The 23,494-nt window shown below is 28.9% G+C and overlaps 4 protein-coding genes across 11 annotated transcripts in view; 3 read left to right on the top strand and 1 right to left on the bottom strand.

The window, feature by feature from the left end:
* Positions 1–198: 198 nt before the first annotated feature.
* On the bottom strand, positions 199–1,482 carry veli (L27 and PDZ_signaling domain-containing protein veli). The gene is made up of 5 exons (XM_035871967.2): positions 1,255–1,482; positions 1,066–1,107; positions 884–996; positions 568–813; positions 199–483 (listed from the first exon to the last, which is right to left on the bottom strand). Exons 1-5 carry the CDS (start codon positions 1,289–1,291, stop codon positions 325–327), a joined length of 597 nt encoding a protein of 198 aa, XP_035727860.1. The 5' UTR covers positions 1,292–1,482; the 3' UTR covers positions 199–324.
* Positions 1,483–1,676: 194 nt separating this feature from the next.
* Cog1 (conserved oligomeric Golgi complex subunit 1) lies at positions 1,677–5,664 on the top strand. 5 transcript variants are annotated; one of them, XM_085660996.1, is made up of 11 exons: positions 1,677–1,931; positions 2,050–2,217; positions 2,295–2,577; positions 2,651–2,852; positions 2,948–3,364; positions 3,439–4,345; positions 4,493–4,772; positions 4,860–4,922; positions 4,964–5,069; positions 5,265–5,303; positions 5,438–5,533. In XM_085660996.1, exons 1-9 carry the CDS (start codon positions 1,789–1,791, stop codon positions 5,060–5,062), a joined length of 2,562 nt encoding a protein of 853 aa, XP_085517122.1. In that variant the 5' UTR covers positions 1,677–1,788; the 3' UTR covers positions 5,063–5,069; positions 5,265–5,303; positions 5,438–5,533. The 5 variants fall into 5 exon arrangements, with proteins under 5 accessions (XP_085517122.1, XP_085517121.1, XP_035727978.2 ...); XM_085660995.1 differs by lacking the exon at positions 5,265–5,303 and having other exon boundaries at positions 5,438–5,595; XM_035872085.2 differs by having other exon boundaries at positions 4,860–5,069; positions 5,438–5,552.
* Positions 5,665–5,831: 167 nt separating this feature from the next.
* Rab32 (RAS oncogene family member Rab32) lies at positions 5,832–20,380 on the top strand. Of its 2 annotated transcripts, XM_085661146.1 has the most exons (7): positions 5,832–6,025; positions 13,604–13,688; positions 14,066–14,587; positions 15,108–15,733; positions 18,235–18,463; positions 18,671–18,996; positions 19,672–20,376. In XM_085661146.1, the coding sequence occupies exons 1-7, from the start codon at positions 5,897–5,899 to the stop codon at positions 19,783–19,785; spliced, it is 2,031 nt and encodes a 676-aa protein (XP_085517272.1). In that variant the 5' UTR covers positions 5,832–5,896; the 3' UTR covers positions 19,786–20,376. The 2 variants fall into 2 exon arrangements, with proteins under 2 accessions (XP_085517272.1, XP_085517271.1); XM_085661145.1 differs by lacking the exon at positions 5,832–6,025 and having other exon boundaries at positions 13,196–13,688; positions 19,672–20,380.
* A 741-nt stretch (positions 20,381–21,121) lies between these two features.
* Positions 21,122–23,494, top strand: part of LOC146872579 (protein brown) — a 9,184-nt gene continuing 6,811 nt past the window's right edge. For 2 of the 3 annotated variants that reach the window (XM_085661150.1, XM_085661148.1), the window contains exons 1-4: positions 21,122–21,393; positions 22,790–23,028; positions 23,133–23,181; positions 23,249–23,429. In XM_085661150.1, the coding sequence (XP_085517276.1) occupies positions 22,866–23,028; positions 23,133–23,181; positions 23,249–23,429 (393 nt within the window). In that variant the 5' untranslated portion in view covers positions 21,122–21,393; positions 22,790–22,865. The remainder of the gene's footprint in view (positions 21,394–22,789; positions 23,029–23,132; positions 23,182–23,248; positions 23,430–23,494) is intronic. The other variant, XM_085661149.1, reaches the window with a different exon arrangement.

Below are 23,494 nucleotides of genomic sequence, written 5' to 3'. Positions count from 1 at the left end.
CGATCGATCAATTTTTAAATATAAATGTATATATAAATTTATTTTTATTTCTTGGAAAAAAAAAAAAAAAAAAAAAAAATTGAATAAGAGAAAGGTTCTGTTTTTTTTTCTTTATATTTATATCATATACATATACACGACATAAACATTTCATATATTATATTATTATAACTCAAGAAAATATATGGAGTAAATAAATTGTTCTTATTTGTTTATTTGTTTGTTTGTTTTTTTTCGTTCTTAATTATGTTTAAATTAAAAGTTAAATTATTTGAACACTTACATGATTTGTAAAATATTATTAAAACTAATTAATTTTTCAATTTATTGCATGTGTTGACGTCTACGTGCAGCTCTTTGTTTGTCAAAACGTAATTCCATTTCTTCTAAAACTCGTGGAGTATAACGAACAACAAGCTTAACCGAATTCTGAGCTTGTTTCAAAAGTTCTACCGCCTTCTCGTGATTTTCTCCTTCGACACACTGATATAAATTTATTCAGATAAGACAAACAATGTATCTTGTTTATTGGACTTTGTTTATTGTTAAAAAAAAATGTTTACTAACCACACCATTGACGGAAAGAAGCTGATCTCCGCGTTTTAATCCACCGTGCCTATCTGCAACACCTCCAGGAATAATTCGAGATATATATATAGGAGAATTTTGTTCCTTTCCTCCCATTACATTAAATCCAAGGCCTTCCTCAGTTTTTGGCAATTCTACTACTCTTGGATGTGCATGACCTTCGCTTGCCGCAAATGCCGCAACAGTGGCTTTAGCTGTAGCTGATGCACGTACATCTTGTGATCCCTTAAAGAAATGATATCACTTTAAAATTTTACTTTCATCAATTTTATCAATTAAATATTAAATAAATTACCTGAATATCTACGGTTTCGTATACATGTTCGTATACTTCTCTTACAGCACTGAGGAAGTCACTTTGTAATACTTTTTGTAATGCAGCTAATTTGGTTGTTGGAACTTCACCACCTGAATTTTCATACAACACATAATATATATTAAATATATTAATAAGAAATTAATTTTATATATCTTTACCTTTTTGCAGTTTGTCAAGAAGTTCAATGGATCTTTTAACATCTGAAAAATATAATATATGATCTATCTGTTAAAAATAATATCAAAGGAGAATAATCAATAGTAATATAAGTGACACATAATTCTTTATTAACATAATATCAATAAATTCGATGACTTCTGTCAAATCTTTAATGAAATATACATTACCTCGCGCTAAAGTAAGTGGTTCGCCCATCGTCGTCATTTTTTTTCCTTTTTCTTTTTCTTTCTTCCTTTTTTCTTCTTTTTTTTTTTTTTTTTTTTTTTTTTCTTTAACAATATCAAATAACTATATTCTTTCTTTTATCGTATCGAATTATTGCGAATTCTATAAATATATTATTAATAATTATAATCTTTCCACTTGCTTGATCTAATCTGGAACGTTGTGGTGTAAAGTCTATTGTGCAAGTTTTCAAATGTGATCGCATAAAGCCATATATAAATTTTGATTGGACAATACACATATCGATAATTTAAGCGGTGAATGTATCTCTCGATCAACCAATCAGAATCGTTGATGACAATTAACCATTATCTAGGTTTTATTTTTTAATTTCAGTTAGTTTTCCAACACTGTGTTTGTAATATATTGTTGACGTGCAAAAAAAAGAAGTATGTTGTTGGTTGTAGTGTACGCGTATAAATTGAAAATGGACCTTTGACAGTTTAAATTTTCTATTATTTGCAGCAGAATAAGGAATGAAAATGACGACAATAAATTATTTAGATTTAGACATTAATAAACTTTTCGAGCAGCATACAATAAAAGAAATTGAGGAAATTCAAAAGAAAATTCAATTAGAAAGTGACCGTAAGAAGATCGAATTACGTACTCTGGTTGGGTAAGTTATTAATAATTATTTATTTGTTAATTATTATTATTATTATTATTATTATTATTATTATTATTATTATTATTATTATTTTTGTTATATCAATAAACATATCCCTTTCTTTTAGAGAAAGATATCGTGACTTGATATTAGCTGCGGATACAATTGGAAAAATGAAAATTACCGCAGAAAGGATCAGTTCAAGAATAGCAGAAACGGAAGAGAAATTTCAAGAGCTTCAAGAGAAATATCTCATTGGTTTTAAAACAGATTTTGTCGAGAATGAACCTGACAGGTACAGATTAATATATTACATTAATATACGGATTGAATTTAATTACAATTTTTGATTGATATGTTAACATATTACAGGAAATCTGAAGAAATGGCTGCTGTTATTATTCAAATAAAAATATTAATGGACATTCCAGAATTTGTTTGGTCTAATATAGAAAGCCAAAATTTATTGTATGCTACTCAATTGTTTATCTTAGCGCAACACATTAAGTATAGATTAAAATTTGAAATAGGTAACGAGGAGTTAACTTCAAAATATCCAATAGTATTTAAACAGTGGGATATTATAGGTCAATTTAAAAATATTATATTAAGAGAATGCGATACGATATTGCGATCATGGAATGTATCAATCGAGGTAAATAAATAATTTTATATTTATCTTGAAAAAATATTAAAAATGAAGGATGAATCGGTATTTTCTATTTCAGAGTGCAGCGAACTGTTTAGCATCGCTTATATTATTAAATAAAACCCCATATAAGGATTTATTAGAGAAATTAATATTTACCAGATGTCGTGCCGTTGAATCTGTAATCAAGGATGAAAATGATTATAACGTTAAGACAAAGATAAAACTCTGTATAGAAATGCTAATTCATACTATCACATTAATTTATGCTTGCTTTATAAGTACGTATATAGTTTCGTTTAATAATATTTTCATTTTTTAAACTGTTATCATTTCATTGAGAAGAATCTCTTTTATAAGGATTTTTTCATTTCAGCTGCTGGAGGTAAACAAGAAGGTTTGGTTTCGCAATATATCGCACTGATAAAGGATGAAAAAGTATATTCGTTACTTTCAAAGATCGATGCGAACAAAGATTTGATAAAGAAATATTTATCATCTGTTATAACAAATGAGAAACCATTTTTACAAGAAGGAGATGATAAATTTTCTATATTAGATCTACAAGAATGTGTTAAAGCATGGCTGAATTGGCTTAAAGAATTTTGTAATAACGAAGTCGTTAAATTATTTCAATTAATAATTTCTGTGAAAGGTTTATACAGTATACGGGAGGAGGCTGTTGGAATTAATTTACCAGAAAATTGGAACATCATATGGGAGGACTTTGGTTTACCAAATATAAGTTATTGGTTAGAATTTTTTCAACCACTTTTAAGTCAAAGAGCAAAAAGTACGTATTGTTTAGGACAAAAATCTAATATATCATTCATTATATTTCACATACACATATATATATGTTTTTAGATATCATACACGATAAATGGTTGGAGGCTACAAAAAATCTGAAAACTAATATATCTGATATGTTAAACAAAGTAACCAGAGAAAGATGTGAATTTCCTGAACACGATTTACGATGGTTCGTTTGGAAGGATTCTCCAAGCGATATACCACAGAGATTAACACACAATATTGTATTGGATAGCAAACGATCCTTATTAATGAAAACTAAAGGATATTCTCCTAACGTGGTACAACTTTGTGAAGATTTTGACAATAGTTTATGCGAATTACTTTCAGACTTAGAACAGTATTTGTATGATACTGTATGCAATTTAAATATCAAAGATAATTTATTATCTAAAAATATATCCGTAATACCTAATACGTTTTCCGATCGAGCCGAGATTCAAGATCATTTGCAAAATGTTAGTACCACTATGATAGAAGATTTTATACGATACGTTAAGGATACGTATATCGATAACAATACCAATCATAATCAACAAGAAATAAATACGATAGTATTGGCGAGGCTTCTTATGGCATTCACCTCGTTATCTCCTAATTTAAATAAATGTTTTAATTTATCCAAGGCAACTGGATTGTCTATAACAAATACGAAATGGCAAATGATAGTCGATACTCTTAAAGAAGAAAGTATTTCTATATGGTCCGTTTGGGCCAATAAATACAGAAATAAATTGATCGATCATAAAGAAAAATATATGTCAAAAGAATTATTTGATAGTTTAAAAATAAAGTCAGTTTTATCAGATTGGGAAAAGGTAATGATCGAAGAAGAATCTGGGGATGGTAAAACATTGAAAACTGAAATATTAGTGCCGTATCAACCATCAATAATGCTACAGAAATTTTTAATGGCAGTGATCAAGGATTTAAATAAAATAATACCACATACCATTCCAAAGTAATTATTAAAAATATATATTCAAAAAAACAGGGTTAATATATATATATATACATATATATATATACATATATATATATATATATATAATTATTATATAAATATTATATAAATATTAATATAATATTAATATATATGCATTTACAGAAAAGTACTTTACGAGATTATCGAAGCCGTAGCATCAGAATTATTCAATTATTATCAAGACACATCCAACATTGTTAATCTTAAACAAAAACAAGCATTGCAAATAGTATTCGACATTAAATATTGTACTTTACTTATGGTACCAAGAGAGAACAAACACTTAAACGAAATGTCATCGAAAGCTACAGACAGTGCACTTTCTAAAATAGATCCATTCGATTATAACGTTATCAATCCATTCATTCATACAAACGTAAAGAAAAGTGTTTTGAGATCTTTGGTAATTGTCTGAATATATAACAAATTTAATTACGTGTAAAATATTTTACAAAAAAAAGAAAAAAAAAACAATATTTTCGTCTTACAGCTTTTGCTTGGAAATTTAATACCTCATTTGGAACAACTTCATTCGGTTCTCGGTGCACGCAGCGAATACAATGCTGGAGAAGGAAATAAATTAGATTCTCCAGCATTGCTTGCACTATGTACAGGTGCACCATGGTTCCCTCCTCTTGCCATAACAGTACCAATGAGAAATTTATCTCTAGTAACAACAACGATACAAGATAAAACTCAGGTAAAAGGATGTTACAATTTCATGTTTATTATTTATTAAAATTCATTATTTATATATTTTACATATTATATACATATATATATATATATGCTATATATATATATATATATATATATATGCTATATATATATATATATATATATATGCTATATATTATCTTACATGATTAGTTTATATATATCTATATATTCTCAGATCAACCCTTTGATATAAGTACGTCTTTTAATAAATACGGTAAGAGAAGAGACGTGATGCATGATTTGATCATATTGTTTTTATAACTATTTTATTATTAATGCAATATTAACATAATCACCTTGATATATGTATAAATATTTTATTTAATGTTTTAATATTTTGAACATTAGCGCAAGAAAGTAACGACAGCAAAGGATAATACAAAAACCGAATCTACTGGATCTACGATAAAATCAGGAGCAGCAGCATTTTTTGGAGCAATGGGTTCGGATTGGTTCAGTGCTAGTTAAATAAAAAAAAAATATACATATACATAAGTGTATATATATATATATTTATATAAAAGAAATATATAAATCCTTTTGTAAAAGAAGATGACGATTGTGATAAAAGAGAGATAAAAGTATATATATATATTAATATTATTTATCAATTATATACTCCGTATTTCTTTGTTTTCTTTTTTGTAAATATTCGTAAATTCGTTCGAATTTTTAATACATTTGCGCCTATAGTAGTTATCGAAAGGGTCGCCAGAGGGCGCCAAAATTTCTATAAAGTAATAGACATATGAAGATGTCGCTCTAGTTGTCAATTGTGAGTAGTCAGATATTTATGAAGATGGCCGAATGGGTCCATCCGTGGTTATATCGGTAGTGAGACGCGCTCGTTCTTATTCAAAGAAAAATCAACACGGCGAATCCGTTCAGCTTAAAGAATATCGACGCAATAACAAAGAGTCTCGGCATCATCAAATGGTGAGTTTTTAATTATTAAACATTTTTTATATTTTTTGTTTTCATTGTTTTTTTTCTTCAATTTGTCAATACTACACGTTTCTGTGTGTTCGACACTCATAAAGTATTTGCGAATTCGCCAGACGCGGTGTTTTTGAATGGTATTTGAAACAAATAAGATGTATTACGACAACAACGATCAATTTTATAAAATTATTTACATTTGTGTCATGTTAATCTCTATCTAATCTTTTAACGTTACACTTGAGTTCTATTTCGAAATTCGCGCCTCTCGTTTGATTCTTATATGCATTCGATGCGTGCTTGCATGCGTGTGATGACACACGCATATGCGTTCCTCTGTTCTCTCTCTCTCTCTCTCTCTCTCTCTCTCTCTCTTTCTCTCTCTCTCTCTCTCTCTCTATCTCTCTCTCTGCATATGTATGTGCAGCTATATACATAGGTTAAACTTCATCTTTGAAGATTAGATTATTGAAACGTCTCTCTTTACAAATGAAAAATTATTACTGATAACGTAGGTACAATGATCGTTTAGTCGTGTAATAAAATAACAAGTAAATATATCATTTGTGAGGCAACGAAAATAAAAAAAAACTGATCTACGATTCTTCATATATATATATATATATATATTCGTATATATAAAATATATTTTATATATATATATACACACACATACACACACACATATATATATATATAAATAGCTACTGTTTTTTCTTGGACGAATGCCAATATTATACATATCATCCTATACTGCATTATCAAACAAGTTTTATCAATTCGAAGTAACGAATCAAAAAAACGTCATCTCTTCTTCTTATCTTTCTCTATTACAAATGAGAAACGACACGACGTTATAGATAATCTACGTAAAAAGACGTCTGCTTTATCTAATCGGATCAGAGATTTGATTGATAAACTTGTTGGTGAGTATGTACGACGAAGATACAACAATTTGAGAAGTGAGGTGTGTGTGTATTCATATATATATATATATATATATATATGTGTGTGTATATATAAACATACGTAATGTAAATACAATTTCAAATGAATCAGAAAGAAATATTTCGTGACGGTAGGGGGTTTGCTTACTATAAAGCTTATGATCTATATTTAACCTAATCGAACTTATTGTTCGTTCGAGAATTTTATTTAATTTTAGTTTTTTTTTTCTTTTCTTTTTTTTGCGACATTAGATTTTTAGATTAAAAGTATGCGCAATGATATTTTTTTATAGAAAATGTTTTCCTCTTTTTTATTTTTTTATTTTTTTTGTCTTATTTTGTTTTGTTTTTTTTTTTTTTTTTATTTTTTTTCTTCCTTTCGATAACAACAATTGTTAGTTACGTCGATGGTGGCGCTGCAATCGAAAAAAATTGGGGGGGAGGTTAGATAGTTTGTAGAAATTAATTTATTTTTATTTATGACATTGTTACCATTAATGAAAATTATATTAACATAGTGGGAGGTATGTAGGTGTGTTAGAAAAAATGCAAATGTGGACGAAAATAAAAGACTTAATCTTTAATCCAATACTAATCCGATCAATAAACGTACATACTTATAATAGACGTCATCAATTGAACTTACAAAGGCGAATGAATATTTTTTATTCTGTTTTGTTGTTTTCTCTCCTCCTTTTTTCAATTGTTTCTTGTAATTAGCGAAGAATAATTTAATAGCATTGAAAAAGTTCAATAGTTCAAGAGTTCAAGAGTTTTCGTCTCGAGGCATACGGCATTTATATTAGGAAAAGTGTATGTATGTATATAATAATCTTAATTTGGTTTATAGCACGATATATATACATATACATATATATATATATATATATATAGATTCACATAAACATATTTTTCTTTCTTGTCTTCTTTTATCTCAATATTCGGAAGGAGATTTTAACTTCTCTCTTTCTCTCTCTCTCTCTCTCTCTCTCTCTCTCTCTCTCTCTCTCTCTCTCTCTCTCTCTCTTTCTCTCTGTCTCTATTCTCGCAATAATGATTTGATACATCGTATATTAAATGATGTAATAATGGCGTCAGAATCACACGTAATTATTATCATATATTTCATATTTGATGGATGGAATGAGAGAATGATATACATACGTACCATACGTACGATGAATTTTAGAGAAAAAGATGAAAGATTAGTTGAATTTTTTTTTCTGGTTTATCATTCGCTCAGATTATTGGCGCCGAAGGTTGATATCGTTCGAAAAAAAAAAAACAAATTAAAAAGAAGAAGAAAAGAAAACGTCTTCGGTTCTTTTTTACGGCTTATTTTCTCTTTTTTCTCTACACAATAATGATATTTTTATCATGTCAAAAAAGAAAGGGAGGAAAGAGAGAGAGAGAGAGAGAGAGAGAGAGAGAGGGAGAGAGAGAGAGAGAGAGAGAGAGAGAGGGAGAGAGAGAGAGAGAGAGAGAGAGAGAGAGAGAGAGAGAGAGAGAGAGAGAGAGGGAGAGAGTAATCAGATGTGAGCGTTCAATGTTATATTAATATTACAATTTTGTGAACCGTACAAGGTCAGTTTCAAATTGTTCAAATACAAATTGATATCAAGAATCTGTATAATTTTTTTCCTTGTTTTAACTTTTAATTTTTTTTTTTTTTTTTTTTTTTTTTTTTATATGAATATTCGATCTAATTTTATCGACACACACACACATGTTTATATTTGATTGTATGATAGTAAATTAAATTAGTAAGGAAGAAGACAAATTAAAAAATTTCCTACAATGTTTTTCATATAAAATGTTATTTTCCTCATAATTTTTCCTATCTAAATGTGTTTATTATTATTATTATTATTATTAATAAATTGGAGAAAAGAAGAGGGTAAATTAAAAAGTTTTCTATTGAATTTTTACACTCGAGGGGTTACGAACTATTTTTATTATAATTTTTCTATTAAAACATATTTAATATTATTATTATTATTATTATTAAAATCATCGATATAACGCTTAACATTATTTCTCTATTTTAAGCAGTCTCCTTTTCTTTTTTATTTTGCCGAACATTTTTAATGATTAATTTGAGACTGTCACTGAATATCGTAACGACAGATATGATTAGTCGTTGTACTATTAAAAAATTGTCGGCATTCTTGATAAGTATTGAACGATAGTCATCCTTCTTCTTATCTCCTCCTAGCCGTTCAATTTTTTTTTTTTTTTTTTCATCGAATGTATAGAAAAATATATCTCTATGTGTGCACGCGCGTGTGCGTGTGTGCGTATGCATATATATATATATATCTATGAGAAAGAAAGAAGAGTGAGAGAGAGAGAGAGAGAGAGAGAGAGAGAGAGAGGTGGGAGTGAGAGATAGAGGGAGATAGATAGAGATAGGGAAGTGGTCCACGCAATGTATACTTAGGAAACTGCGTCCATCTCTCTATAAATTGATCGTCGTGCGTGCGACGAGATATTAAGTTCTTTTTTCTTTTCCTTTTTTTTTTGTTTTTTATTATTACTTTTTATTTTTTTTATTTTTTTGACTCTCATTATAGAGATGATAACGAATGGGACCGATAACGTACAGCGAACTCGGACTAATATATTCTGCGACTTTGTACTCAGCGAACACACGATCTTTCTCGTTACAACGTGACTCTTTAATATTTTCTTGCTTCTTCTTTTCTCTTTTCATCCTTTTTTTTTTCCCTTTTTTTCCGGTAAGAAACGGACCCGTACGGAAAAAGAAAAAATTAATTAATTGATCAATTAATTAGGAGAGAAAAGAGAAAGTGATATACGTACGTCTTATGTATTGTTTGTTATTATTATTGAAGTGTATATAATTGATTATTGAAAATTAAATCGATCGAAATTCGTCATCGATCATATTGATCTTTATTTTCTTCGTTTGTCTTTTATTTTTTTTTTTTTATTTTTTTTTGTTTCTTTTTTTTTCGATCAAATGAAAGAATCAAATTAAACAGTTTCACGTGTAATAAGTGCGATGAGGTGTGATTTTATCGATAGATCGTATCGAAATAATCGTTTACGTGGACGAAATCGACGTCCGTTACGATTGTAAGATAAAGTATTATTTAGAAAAAGTAAAAGGTACAGAAAGAGAGACAGAGAGAGAGAGAAAGAGATGTTGGACCGAAATGTTGTGTTAGTGTTACGTACAAGACAAGAGAGAACAGAAAGACGATTGAAACATAAAAAGGAAGCGAATCCACCCCCAATGGAACCACCCCCACAATTGTTGAATAATAATCATCTTTATCTCGATCTTAATATGAAACTTGGTTGTGGCAATAAATTGCATCAGGATAATTTCAAGACGATAAAAAAGGTAATAAAAAAGGAAATTTGTAATTTAAGTGGTTCGCATATAAAGTGTTACATATTTTTTTTTTATTTGTTTTTTTTCTTTTTTCTTTTTTTTTTGTATGCAACATTTTTATATTTAAACAATTTCTTTTTTGATAATAATAATAATAATTATTATTATTATTATTGTTATTAAATGACAACGTGCAGTACCCAATTTCTAACAAAAAGATACAAATAATTTTATGAAATGTTATTAAAAAAAGAAAAAAAAAAAAAAAAGAAAAAAAAAAAAAGAAAAAAAAAAGAGAAAAAAATAAATTGCTACTAATCATAATATTTTTCATGTAGATCATCTTTGTAAATATTTCTCTTTTTTCTTTTTTTCTTGCTTTTTAAGAAATAAAATCATTTATCGTTGAACTATTATTTAATAAGACGAAATAATTAATATGTTCCATGTTATCTACTTTCTGTTGCAATCTGATGAGTCATAAAATCGAAAAGTTTACAAAAATATCGAATGATTTTAAATAATATCTATTTAATATCATCAATATATACAAAATACGATTACAAATATTTTTACGTTGCAATGCTTATGTGATTATCAAAGAGAGCCATCCAATTAACTATACATTACATAAATGGAACGTGTAATTATTAATGTTAGTTCGTATTTACGTTTGAAAATTAAAAAAAAGAAAAGGAAATAATAATAATAATAATAATAATAATAATAATAATAATAATAATAATAATAATAAAAAAAAAAAAAAACGAGCTGAGTAAGTTAATTAATGTGTTCGAGTGATCAATCGAGTAAAATACGATTGATCATTCTTTTATACATGAGAACGTGTATAAAACAAAAAATTGTATAAAATTTTCCAACAAGCATTTTGCTTATTGCAATATTATTTATAATTTTTATTATATTTTATATTATTGCGTATATCCTATTTATCAATTATCAATATACATAACTATATAATGATTTTATAATATTTATACGAATTTAGTTACTATTTTTTAAAATGGTAAGAGTTTATTTTATTTTATACACACATATATAAATCAGTAAAACTAGTATCTTATATAAGTATTAAGCAAACAAGTACAACCTGACCTCGTGATCATGGTACATGTCTTCTCTGTTCTCCGTTCACGTGGGTGGTTGACCGTATGGAATTATTGTAAAAGATTCTCTTAGTTATTATAACGAAATATAAATATTATAGAAATAATAATTAACATGTTTAACATTTATTATTTTTCTCGAATTAAATTTGAAAAAGAAAAAGAAAAAGAAACATGCAAATAATTAATTGAATCAGAAATACTTTGAAATTGTATACGAAGTTCCAAGATGGCTGTCGATGGACATCATGGTCATCATATTGATCATATCAATAAATAAGAAAATAATCGATAAATTAAACGATCGGTGTTGTTAAAATGGTTGACATTAAACCAACTTCTGTTGCAATTGAGTAATTACATAGTCAGTTATGTGATTACTATTTACATAAGTCTGTCCTATTGAAAGAAAGAGTAAGAGAGAGAGAGAAAGAAACAGAAATAGATAGATAAATAGATAGATAAATAGATAGATAGATAGATGAATGGATAGGATATACTGCAGACATTGGGTTGATTACATAACAAATTTGTGACTTGTTCTCGATCTGTCTGTTCGAATAATTGTAACTTATGCGATATATGATGCGTTGACAAAAAGACTTACTCTAATTCCAGTATGTCAGTGTGATCATTTATAGTGTAGGTCATGTAAAATATGTATGGACATAAGGCCGATATATGCGTAAAATTAAGATGATATATATTTTGTGCGTGTATGTGTGCATATGTATATATATATATATATATATATATATATATATATGTATGTATATATTGTGTCTCTTGTATTTATAAAGGTATCAAAATAACAAAGATCATGTTGGTTGGTGTATTGGTGTTGACACTGGTTCTGGTCCCTCTGGCTGAGGTTGTAAAGGATATGTAATACTTTATGAAGAAAAAGAAGAGAGAGAGAGAGAGAGAGAGAGAGAGAGAGGGAGAGAGAGAGGGAGAGGGAAAGAGGTGAAGGGAAATATTTCCCCCACTTTAGTTACCTTCGAGATTTTTATATCAACATATTAGTGTACATCAGAACACCGTAGGCTTTACAGTGTTTTCGCGAGCTAGAATACTTTTTAAAGAATTTTTTTTTTAATGATCATTTGGTTCAGAGTTTTATTTCGTCTTTTTTTTTCTACATATATATTTTTATTTTTATTTTTTGTATTTCTTTTTTTTTCTATTTTTTTCTATTTTTTATTGTTATCTTTGAGTAATAGTTCAGTGATCGACCATCGAATGGATCCTAAAATTAGGCTTCTCCAATTTCGTTGAAGTTGAATCAGTAAGATTGTGCTCATTGAGAATAAGTATGAAGAAAGAAGGAGGAAAAGGGTAACGGAAGGAAAAGAAAAAGAAAAAGAAAAAAATAATAATACTAATAAAAAGAAAGAAAAGGAGGGAAGGGGTTGTTGGTAGAGACAGACGACGTGTCGGATTATCCGTCGGTGGCCGATCGAAACCGAGAAAGCGTGCTGTTCTAAGGTTTCCTCGGATAGCACGGTGAAGCCAAGTCGTGGAGTCTGTCCGAGTTGTAACGAGAGCGAGACTGATAAAGAGAGAAAGAAATAGAAAGATAGAAAGGAAAGAAAAAGAAAAAGAAAAAGAAGAATAAGAAGAAAAAGAAGAAAGAAAAAAAAGAGAGAAAGATTATATATATATATATATATATATATATATATATATATTATTTCTTATTCTCTTTTTTCTTTTCCCTTCCTCCTTGGAGGTTCAAACAAAGTATTTTAAATTGTCTCGGGATCACGTGTCCATCATGGATCATGGTAATGGTAGTGGAAACGAGGGTGGCAGTTCACCAGACACCGTACTAGCTCGTTCCTCATCAGACGAGGATAGACAAAGAAATCCTGAAAGTACTTCCGGTGAATATATCACTGTTGCCGGTAGCAGTTCAAGTTTGGATACTTTAGCTGGTCAACCTTGTACGACAACAAAGACTACCGTCAGTACGGTTACTAAAACTACTACTAATATTTTACCAAACGAGGAAAAGAGGAAAGGTGGTGGTGGTGGTGGTGGTGGTGGTAGTGGTGGTAGTGGCGGAGGAGGAGGAGGAGGAGGAAGGTTTGGTATATTGAAGAATAGCTTTAGGAAGGATGGTGCTGGATTGTTCAAGATGAAAAAGAAGACAACTCGTGGGATGGAAGGAACCGACGATGGTACAACTATCGAGCTTGATCCTGATCCTAAAGATGATAAAGGTTAAGAAAAACCTTTATATATATTTGTTTTTTTCTTTTTATCTAATTCTATTTTTCCATATGATCAAATATTGATTTTTTTTTCTATGATTAATATATAATAACAATAACAATAAAACAACAACAACAACAACAATTTGGTTGTTAGATGAATAATTAACGATCGAATGGTAGGGCGATTCTTTGTTTTTTTTTGACGTTAAATTTCATTTCACGAAAATTATATTAGATTTTAGCAAAAAAATTGAGGATGACGAGACACGGTGTTGTTGGTAGTGGTGGTGGTGATGGTGGTGGTATTGTTGGTGGTTAGGGGAGGATAGAGTAGGGGGAGGGGAAAAAATGCTTTGATCGGCAATCGTCTCTTTCGTTCTCAGACTCCTCAAGTCGCAAGAAGGTACAACGTAGTCGACAACAAGAAACGGAGGATGATCAAAGAACTACTGCGTCGATTAATGTTACAACCGGGGAGAGTCCTGTGACATTGAAAAAGAAAAAGTCACATTCTTTGGTACGGAGATTAAGTCTAAATAAATTTCGATTATCAACGGATCAATCATCACAACAACAAGACGAAGCGAGAAGAAGGACACCGGACGGCGGTGATAGCAGCCAATCTCAAAGCCAATCCTCTCAAGACTCGCCCAGTCACTCGGACAGCCCTAAGAAATTTACTAGGAAGGGATTAGACGTTGAAAAAAGTGTCTTCAGGGGTATACGGCATCGTTCTAAAGCCGACTCTGAACAGCTCGTAGGGGAGAGGGAAGGAGGAGAGAAGAAGGGAGAAACGAAGAAACCGGAGATGCTGATCGCGAAACCGGTGAGCACTGTCACTGTAGTACAACGCAGGTCTCCGTCGTTGACCATCAGAAGTGTTCCTAAGAGTTCTCAGCAACACGGTGAGCGTAATATGGTGACATTTTTTGAGGAAGTAGATCGATTAGGATTTATTGTTTAACCCTTTCGCCTCTAATTATTGGCTAAGTATTTTCAAAGCTTTGGTCAATATTTTAAATATATGATCAGTATTTATAAGAAAATGTATCGATAATTCTGCGGGTTGCAACTCTGGCACTCGATTATATATATTGATTAATATATAACATATATATAATATATGTATATATATATATATATATATATATATATATATATATGTAAAATACATACCGTTAATTAACAAAATACTGATCAAATAAATATAGAAGTGGTTAATTTTTTTTTATTTTTTTTTTAAATCAGATCTTAAAAGAAGAGAAAATTTTATTTATTAGCTGATACACTCAATAGGGCATTTAGTTTTTCTTTTCTTTTTTTCCCGTTTCTTGTTCTCTCTCTCTCTCTCTCTCTCTCTCTCTCTCTCTCTCTCTCTCTCTCTTTTCCCTTCCTCTCTCTCTCTTCTATTTTCGAAATATACAGAATCACCGGATCAACAGAGTACAGAACAAGAAAGGAAATCCGAAATCCATTGTACGTCTACTTTGCCATATGCAATATCAAGATGGTCGGATCAACGAAAGGAATCAACGTCGTCGGACGTGTTGAGGCCAAAGAGATTATCGATAAAAGCCGAATCTGATGGCGGTAGTACTATTAATGCGAGGAAAACTTCGCCAGTAGAATTGCGTAGAAAATTGTCGTTATTGGAAGAGAAACGTGCGATATTTCAACGTAGATTATTCGAGAGTACAAGAGACATTAGTGATTCTGGTGAAACTGTAATAGCCGTAACATTAGACGAGGATCGTAATAATGTTATAGAGAAATCTCATGATTTTGATTTCGACGATGAGGATGGTAAAGATACATTGAAGAAAAAGGCAAGACACATTAGCGTAAGAAAGTTCGATACTTTTTCAACGTTCGAAGGTACTTTCGACGAGGATACTGGATTGGGTTATTTAGCCGGGATCGAGGAGGATTATACTGAGAAATTTGATAGGCAGGACGAAGAATACGCCAAATTACAATCAGCCATGGCACCCATGTTGGCAGCTGCCAATGATAACATTGAAAAAGCGAGATCTAGCAGCCAGGAAAGTGCGGTGAGAAAAATATCGATAAAAACGAATCGCTCTAGCTTTAGACACCCTATTCTTTTTCTTTCTCTCTATCTCTTTCTCTCTCTCTCTCTCTCTCTCTCTCTCTCTCTCTCTCTTTTTCTGTCTCTATTTCTCTCTTATCCCTACTATAGGGATTGGAGAGGATCGAGCGGGGAGAGATGTATGTACGTACGTAATAATCAATTATCAGGTATAAATCATTCTTCTTCGTCTGCTGCTCTCAAGTAAAACAAGTGATACGAGTCAATATTCATGGAGACGACACATCCACATACACATACATATCTACATATATATATATATATATATATATATATATATCCAAACACACATGCACAGTGCTCATTATAAAATGTAATGATTTTTTTTCTTTTCCTCCTTCTTTTTTCTTATTTTTTTTCCCTTCCCATTCAATTTCGTAACGATTTGTAACCTCGAAAATTAAATAGTCGATAGTCAAGGGGGTGATGATAAGGTGGGGGAAGAAGAAGGGGTGGGAGTGGAAGAGGGAGGGAGTAGTTACATAAAACACTGGTTCTCCTTTCTTGTCAAGTTGATTTTATTCTTTTCCGTTCTTTCTTTTTCTTTTTTTCTTTTTTCTTTTTTTTGTTTTGTTTTAATAACGCAGTTTCACGTACGATTCTTGTTGTGTTAATTGATCAATCGTATAAATCCTGACGTCATTGTCTATTATTTTTTATATATTATCGATTAGGATTGATAGAAATGATTTAATACATTTCTTTCAAATAATTATTATCCTAGTTAGCATCCATGTAGTCGTTTTAGTTGATGTCTCACGATCATGTAATTTTATGATATCGAGAAGATCGATATAGACGGTTGTACCTTGTGGTCTCCAGTTTGCGGATACCCTCGATCCATTTTCCTTGATCCCTCCCTCCCTCCTATCCCTCTAACCTCCTTTCTTCTAGCAGGTTCTCAAGTTACGCGGCTTTGCGTACTTTATCTTTTCTCTCTCTCTCTCTCTCTCTCTCTTTTTCTCTTTCTCTTTAATAGTGACTCTTGTCGTCTCGTTTGCTAGTATTATTGTTTGTAGTCATTTTCTTTTTATATAATAATATATTCAATTTTAAGCGAGGCCCAATGATAATGAAATTGACCTAATTTCCTTCTTCTTTTCTTTTTTCTTGTTTGTTTGGTTGTTTTTCTTTCTTTTTTCTTTTTCTTTTTCTTTCTTTTTTTTTCTTTTTTTTTCTTTTTCTTTTTTCTTTTTTAAGCTTAATTCAATCATGTTAAAGTTTTATTTGGTGTAGTCAAATTGTTCTTTCAATATAAGCAACTATGGAAATATCTATTATTACATGTATATAAATTAAACGATCGTACTTATTGTATGAGAATGTTATCAGGTCGAAAGAATTATTGTTATTCTTCTAGAATCTCTTGTTTATCAACGTCTTCTTGATATACATATATATACAGGTTTATATACATACATACATATATATATGTATATATTTATTTGTACATGAAGTATAATACATTGACGCGAAACTCAGACGATGGTAGAAGTCATTTAGATTGCGACTTTTGTGCCAGCAACAGTGTACCAGCAACAGAAAGTTTCACTTGAGAAAATTTGTTAGAAATAATAATAATAATAATAATATTAATATTAATATTAATATTAATATTAATAATATTAATAACGGATAATAATAACAATAATAATAAAAGGGAAAAAATTTTATTCGTGATATTTCCCTTGACGTGTGAGAAATATGGATATGGAATTGAAGATCTGGCACAGACCAGAAGTGTTTAATCTTTTCAAGTGGAAACTCCAATCGAGACATTGGAAATGGTTCAAGGTTCATTTATCGAAAAGATCTATGTATCTTTGACGATGAACATTAAAAAAAAAAAAAAAAAAATCCCCCTCTCCCGCCTTGCATACATAATCATTTTTGATTCTTGGTATTTCAATTTTAGCCTTGTTTGAATATTTAAGAAGAAAAGAAAAAAAGAAAAAAGAAAACAAGCAAAAGGAAGAAGATAATAATCCCATTAATTTATTTATCGTATCTGATGAGAGAAAATTATTAATACATTTGACGTGTTGGGGATAAGGAGGAGAGGGCGGGAGGGAGGGAGGTCATGTCGATAAAATGAATTTGTCGAGTAGGTACCAAACGATAATTTCAATAACGAGAGTCGTCCAATGATCTTTACCCTATCATACTAAAGAGAAATGATCAAGCTATAATTTTCTTACTTTTTTCTTTATTCTTTTTTTTTTTTTTTTTTTTTTTTCTTTCGTCTCTTTTTTCGTCTATCTCGCTCTCTTTTTTTCTTTATTTCTTTTTTTTGTTTTCTTTTTCTTTTTCTTTCTTTTTTTTTTTTCCAACCACGATAAAAGATATAAAGAGAGAAGACACGACGTAGATAGAAACGTTCGTAGTATAATGATCAGTTCAATTAATAAATTAATATTGTTGTTTTATATTGAATTTTTCCAGTCGTCACAGAACAATGCTCCAAATATTGGAGTTGGAGAGAAGAGGGAGCATTTGTATAAGATATTGGTAATCGGTGAATTGGGAGCCGGGAAGACGTCGATCATAAAACGATACGTACACCAATTCTTTTCTCAACATTATCGTGCAACGATAGGCGTTGATTTTGCATTGAAAGTTCTCAATTGGGATCCCCATACCATAATCAGACTTCAATTATGGGACATAGCAGGTAAATTCGAAAGGATAAAACGAATGAATATTAAAAAAAAAAAAAAAAAAAAAAAAAAAAAAAAAAAAACCTTGAAGTTTATTTATTTTTTTATTTTTTTATTTTTTTATTTTTTTATTATAGCTATATACGATAAAAATCTTAAATATTTATTTCAAAATGAGATATATATATATATATATATCATTTGATTATTCATACATTTAGGTCAAGAAAGATTTGGAAATATGACAAGGGTATATTACAAGGAAGCAGTAGGTGCTTTCATAGTGTTCGATGTTACGAGAAGCGCAACTTTGGATGCTGTCGTCAAATGGAAACAAGATCTTGACTCCAAGGTACAACTTCCGGATGGCTCGCCGATACCCTGTGTACTTTTGGCAAATAAATGTGACCAGCAGAAGGAAGGTTTGGTCAATTCCCCAAATAAAATGGACGAGTATTGTAAAGAGAAGAATTTCGTTGGTTGGTTTGAGACATCCGCCAAGGAAAATATTAATATTGAGGAGGCGGCAAGATTTCTTGTAAATAAGGTAAATATTATGAGAAACGGAATATTACAAAGAAAGAAAAAAAAAAAAAAAAAGAAGAAAAGGAAAAAGATGAAGAGAAAAACAATTTTATGCGTTAATGAGTATTTTAGTTACGCGATCATCATCATCATGCGTATAAGACACGTGTGTATATATATATATATATATATTATATGTGCTTCTAGCTTTAATTTACATAAGAATTGCGTAAAGTTCCTTCATATATGAGGAAAGACCAAAGAGATTTGTATATGATATACATATTCCATATGTATCTCCCTAATCTATTATTCTAACAAATTATTAGATTCGCATTGATTATAACGTCATTGTATAATACATATCGTTAGTTAACTTAATGAATGGACATTTAGATAATAATGTATACATTTAACAGATAAGTTACACCCTTATACTAAAACATGGTTAAATGATTAAGTAACCATTTAACACGTTTCACAAGTATATAATTTTCTTCGAATATTTTATTTCAAACGTTTTTAATTGAAGATTATCGTACGTTTTTATAAATTATTAATGATATCTCGAAAGAGAAAATGATAAGTGTTAGAAGTGGTTAAAGTTTCTTCTTTTCTTTTTTCTTTCCTTTTTTTTTTCTTTCATTCTTTTTTTTTTTTTTTCCAAATTACTATATACGTATCGATTTTGTTTCAGATACTTCAAAACGATCAGATTATGAGAGGTAATGATTCGCAGGATCAAAACGACGGTGAAAGATTTGCGTTGAATCAATCACCCGTCAGTTCAAAGAAATCTTGTTCCTGCTGACGATTTGGAAACGTCTTCGTCTTCGTCTTCGTCTTCGTCTTCGTCTTCGTCTTCGTCTTTGTCTTCGTCGTCGTTGTCGTCGTTGATCATTGTCTACTTCGACTCTGCGCACTCCATCTTAGAAGAAAAAAAAGAAATAAACCAAATCAACAAACTAATCAAACGGTTAAAAACAAAAAAGATAGAACCTCATTGTTCAGTATCGTTTTATTAACAAGTTATTATGATTTTTAATTATTGCTTCTTTTCTCTCTCTCTCTCTCTCTATCTATCTATCTATCTATCTATCTATCTATCTATCTATCTATCTATCTATCTATCTATCTATCTAACGAGAAATAACATTCCAATAAATATTTCTAAATTTCATATGTATATATATAATATCAATTCTTTTAATATGGTTTTATTGAAAGACAATGTAGACAAATTGAAAGGCTAGATTTTTTTGGATTGTGTGTCCTAGGGTTGATCGGATGAACGGACGAGAGGAAGGAAAGGTATAGGAGTGTTATTTGTTGTTAATTCCAGTTTTTTTTATTTTAAATATTCGTGATATAATAATGCGCATGAAGAGAATACAGATAATATATATATATATATATATATATATATATATATATATATGCGTATAATAATATGGAAAAAAAACAGAAAACAAACAAACAAAAAAAGAAGGAAAAAGAAACTATTCGCATTATAATATTTTACTTTAATTATTTCAAGATATTTAAATTGTTAAAATATCCTCATCATCTCTCTCTATATAGATTTGTATTAAATCGATAGACTGAATGAGCGCAGCAACACATTTTTCTTTTATTCTCTAAAATCAATCAATCAATCAATCAATCTGTAAAGAGAAGAGAGACTCTGACATAATACACACATAATATTTCTATATATAATAACGATAAGATCTAATCAGGCTAAAAAAATAGTGATTAGAATAAGCGACTTAAATTTGGGGTAGCTATCAGAGACAGCTTAATAATAATTGCTAAAGCGTTAAGATTATTATTCTCAAGATGATTCTTCTTCTCTCTTTTTCTCTCTCTTTCTTTCTCTCTCTCTCTCTCTCTCTCAGAAAATAAGAATAAAAAAGAGAGATATCTTTAAGAAACGCAATATGTCGATAATTGTAAAGATTTAGATATTAAACAATATGATCATTCCTATGATCAGACGAAACAAAAAATTATATATGTATATGTATGTGTATATATGTAAAAACATATACATATATATATATATATATATTCTTTTTTAATTGTTATATTAAGCCAAGTGCCAGCGGCGAAGTGTCATTTAATGATGCACAAAAAAGAAAAATAAAAAAAAAACAAATAAAAAAAAACAGATTACAGAAAAACAAATAATATATATATATATATATATATATATATATATATATATATATATGTATATATATGAATGTATTCGCCTATTATTCTAATCTAATTCTATTTTAATAACATTGGCTTCTAGCATTTGGCCTTTAAAATTCTAATTCTAATTCTCAGTGCCTTTCAATCGCTTATAACAGTTGTATCATTTAACTGTTGTAACGTACAAACGAAGAAATGCGCTTCGTCCTGGGCTGTGTGTGTATGTATGTGTGTGTGTATTTGTGTATATGTGTGTGTGTGTGTCTCTAATATCAACAATTAATTAATTTATTAATTAACTATACAATTAATCAATTAAATAATCGATTATTTCAGAAGTATATAATATATTTAAAAGAAAATCCTTTGGCATACTTTCGGAGCCTTATTGCTTCATGGGATTTTTTTTGTAGATAAAATAGATTTCTCTTTTATCTTTCTAATATATATATATACATTAATATTATTATGCTATTGTTGTTATTATTATTATTATTATTATTATATTATATTATATAGTATTGTAAATAATGCGTATTTTACATGTTACGAAAATTTTTACCGAATCGAACGACTAATCTTTGCTCATAATCATTTGCACTTTTATACCTAACGAGCAAGCAAGCAAGCCTATTCAAAAAAAAAAGAAAGAAAAAAAAAAAGGAAAAAAGAAACAGAAAAAAAAACAAAAAAAAATTAATACATATATAATATACATACGTATTTACATAAATAAATCATGAGAACAATATTAGTCTTTAGACGTCAATAATAAAACATATTGCATGCATTAAGTTAACATCGCTATTATTATATAATAATTATCGATCTACAATATACATGCCTCTAATCTCATATATAAACATATATATACATATTTATAATATATATATTTATAATATATATATATATATATATATATATATATATATATACTATAAATCTTAAAAGTAAATATAAACGTGTGTGTGTGTGTGTGTGTGTGCGCGCGCGTTAGTGTGCTTGTGAAGACATAAATGTGCGATCTTCCTCTGTCATATATTATCTTCTTTATATATATATATATATATATATATATATATATATATATATATATATATATATATTAATATATTAATATATTAATATATATATATACATAAAAATTATTATATATATATTAACATATTTCGGATATAGATAGATTAATATTTAATTTAATTATATATCAAATTCGTTTTCCTTTCCTTTTGAAGAAAATTATATATAAATATATATAATATATACACATAGTAAAACAATATACACATACACACACACATACACATATATATATATATATATATATATATATATATATATATATATACAGAAAATTTAAGTTTGGACTTTCGATGAAATAATATTAAAATATAAATAATTGAAAAGTGTGTGTCGTTTCCTACGTTTTAAAGTACTTTTCATTATTAAGTATAATAATTAATAAATTTTAATCTACTTGGTCGTAAAGATAACATTTATAGTGTCAACGATCACTAAAAGTAAAAAAAAAAAAAAATGAAAGAAAAAGCAAAATAGACAAAGAATTTTGTTTAGAAACTGATAACAATGATAAGAATGATTTAAATTGTGTTCAGATTCTTTTATCGTTTAGAAAGTTCTAATCGTCAGTTTAAATCAGTAACTCTCTTGAATGGTAAATTATTTTCCGTCATGGACTTTGTTGTTGATAAAGAAAATAATCGAAAAAAGATTACATTGTCATGGGAAAATGTGACGGTTAGCGTAAATGATCACAAACAAACTTTTCTACAATCTGTTTGGTCTGATATTAGAAGAGGATCGCGTATTAGAAAATTAGAAATATTAAAGAAAGGTAATTGTGAATTAGAAATTTTTTTTCCATTAATTTTACAATTAAAAATGTTAATTGACAAATTATTTGTTCATTAAGTTCGTTTAATAATCAATTAATTACAGTGTCCGGTTATGCAGAAAGTAATAACATGATTGCTATAATGGGACCAAGGTATGTAAGATTAGATTTAGAAAATCAATGTTATTTAGATCGTTAATCAATTGTTTTATTATTATAGTGGCGCCGGAAAGACTACTTTGTTAAGTACGATTGCAAAAAAAATTCAACCGACTTGTGGTAGTATCAAAATTAATGGATTAGATGTTTCCGATATTATTATGTCACAAATTTCGAGTTACATGGATCAATGTAATGCGATGTCTGTTGATCTTACATCTAGAGAACATCTTTTGTTTATGGTATATATACATATATATATATATATATATATATATATATATATATATATATATATATATTGCAT

This window comes from Vespa mandarinia, chromosome 13 (assembly GCF_050613455.1).
Source record: "Vespa mandarinia isolate Hongniang chromosome 13, ASM5061345v1, whole genome shotgun sequence".
Classification (NCBI taxonomy): Eukaryota; Metazoa; Arthropoda; class Insecta; order Hymenoptera; family Vespidae; genus Vespa; species Vespa mandarinia.
Note: the sequence above shows the minus strand (reverse complement) of the source record. Positions and strands in the feature narration are given on the sequence as shown.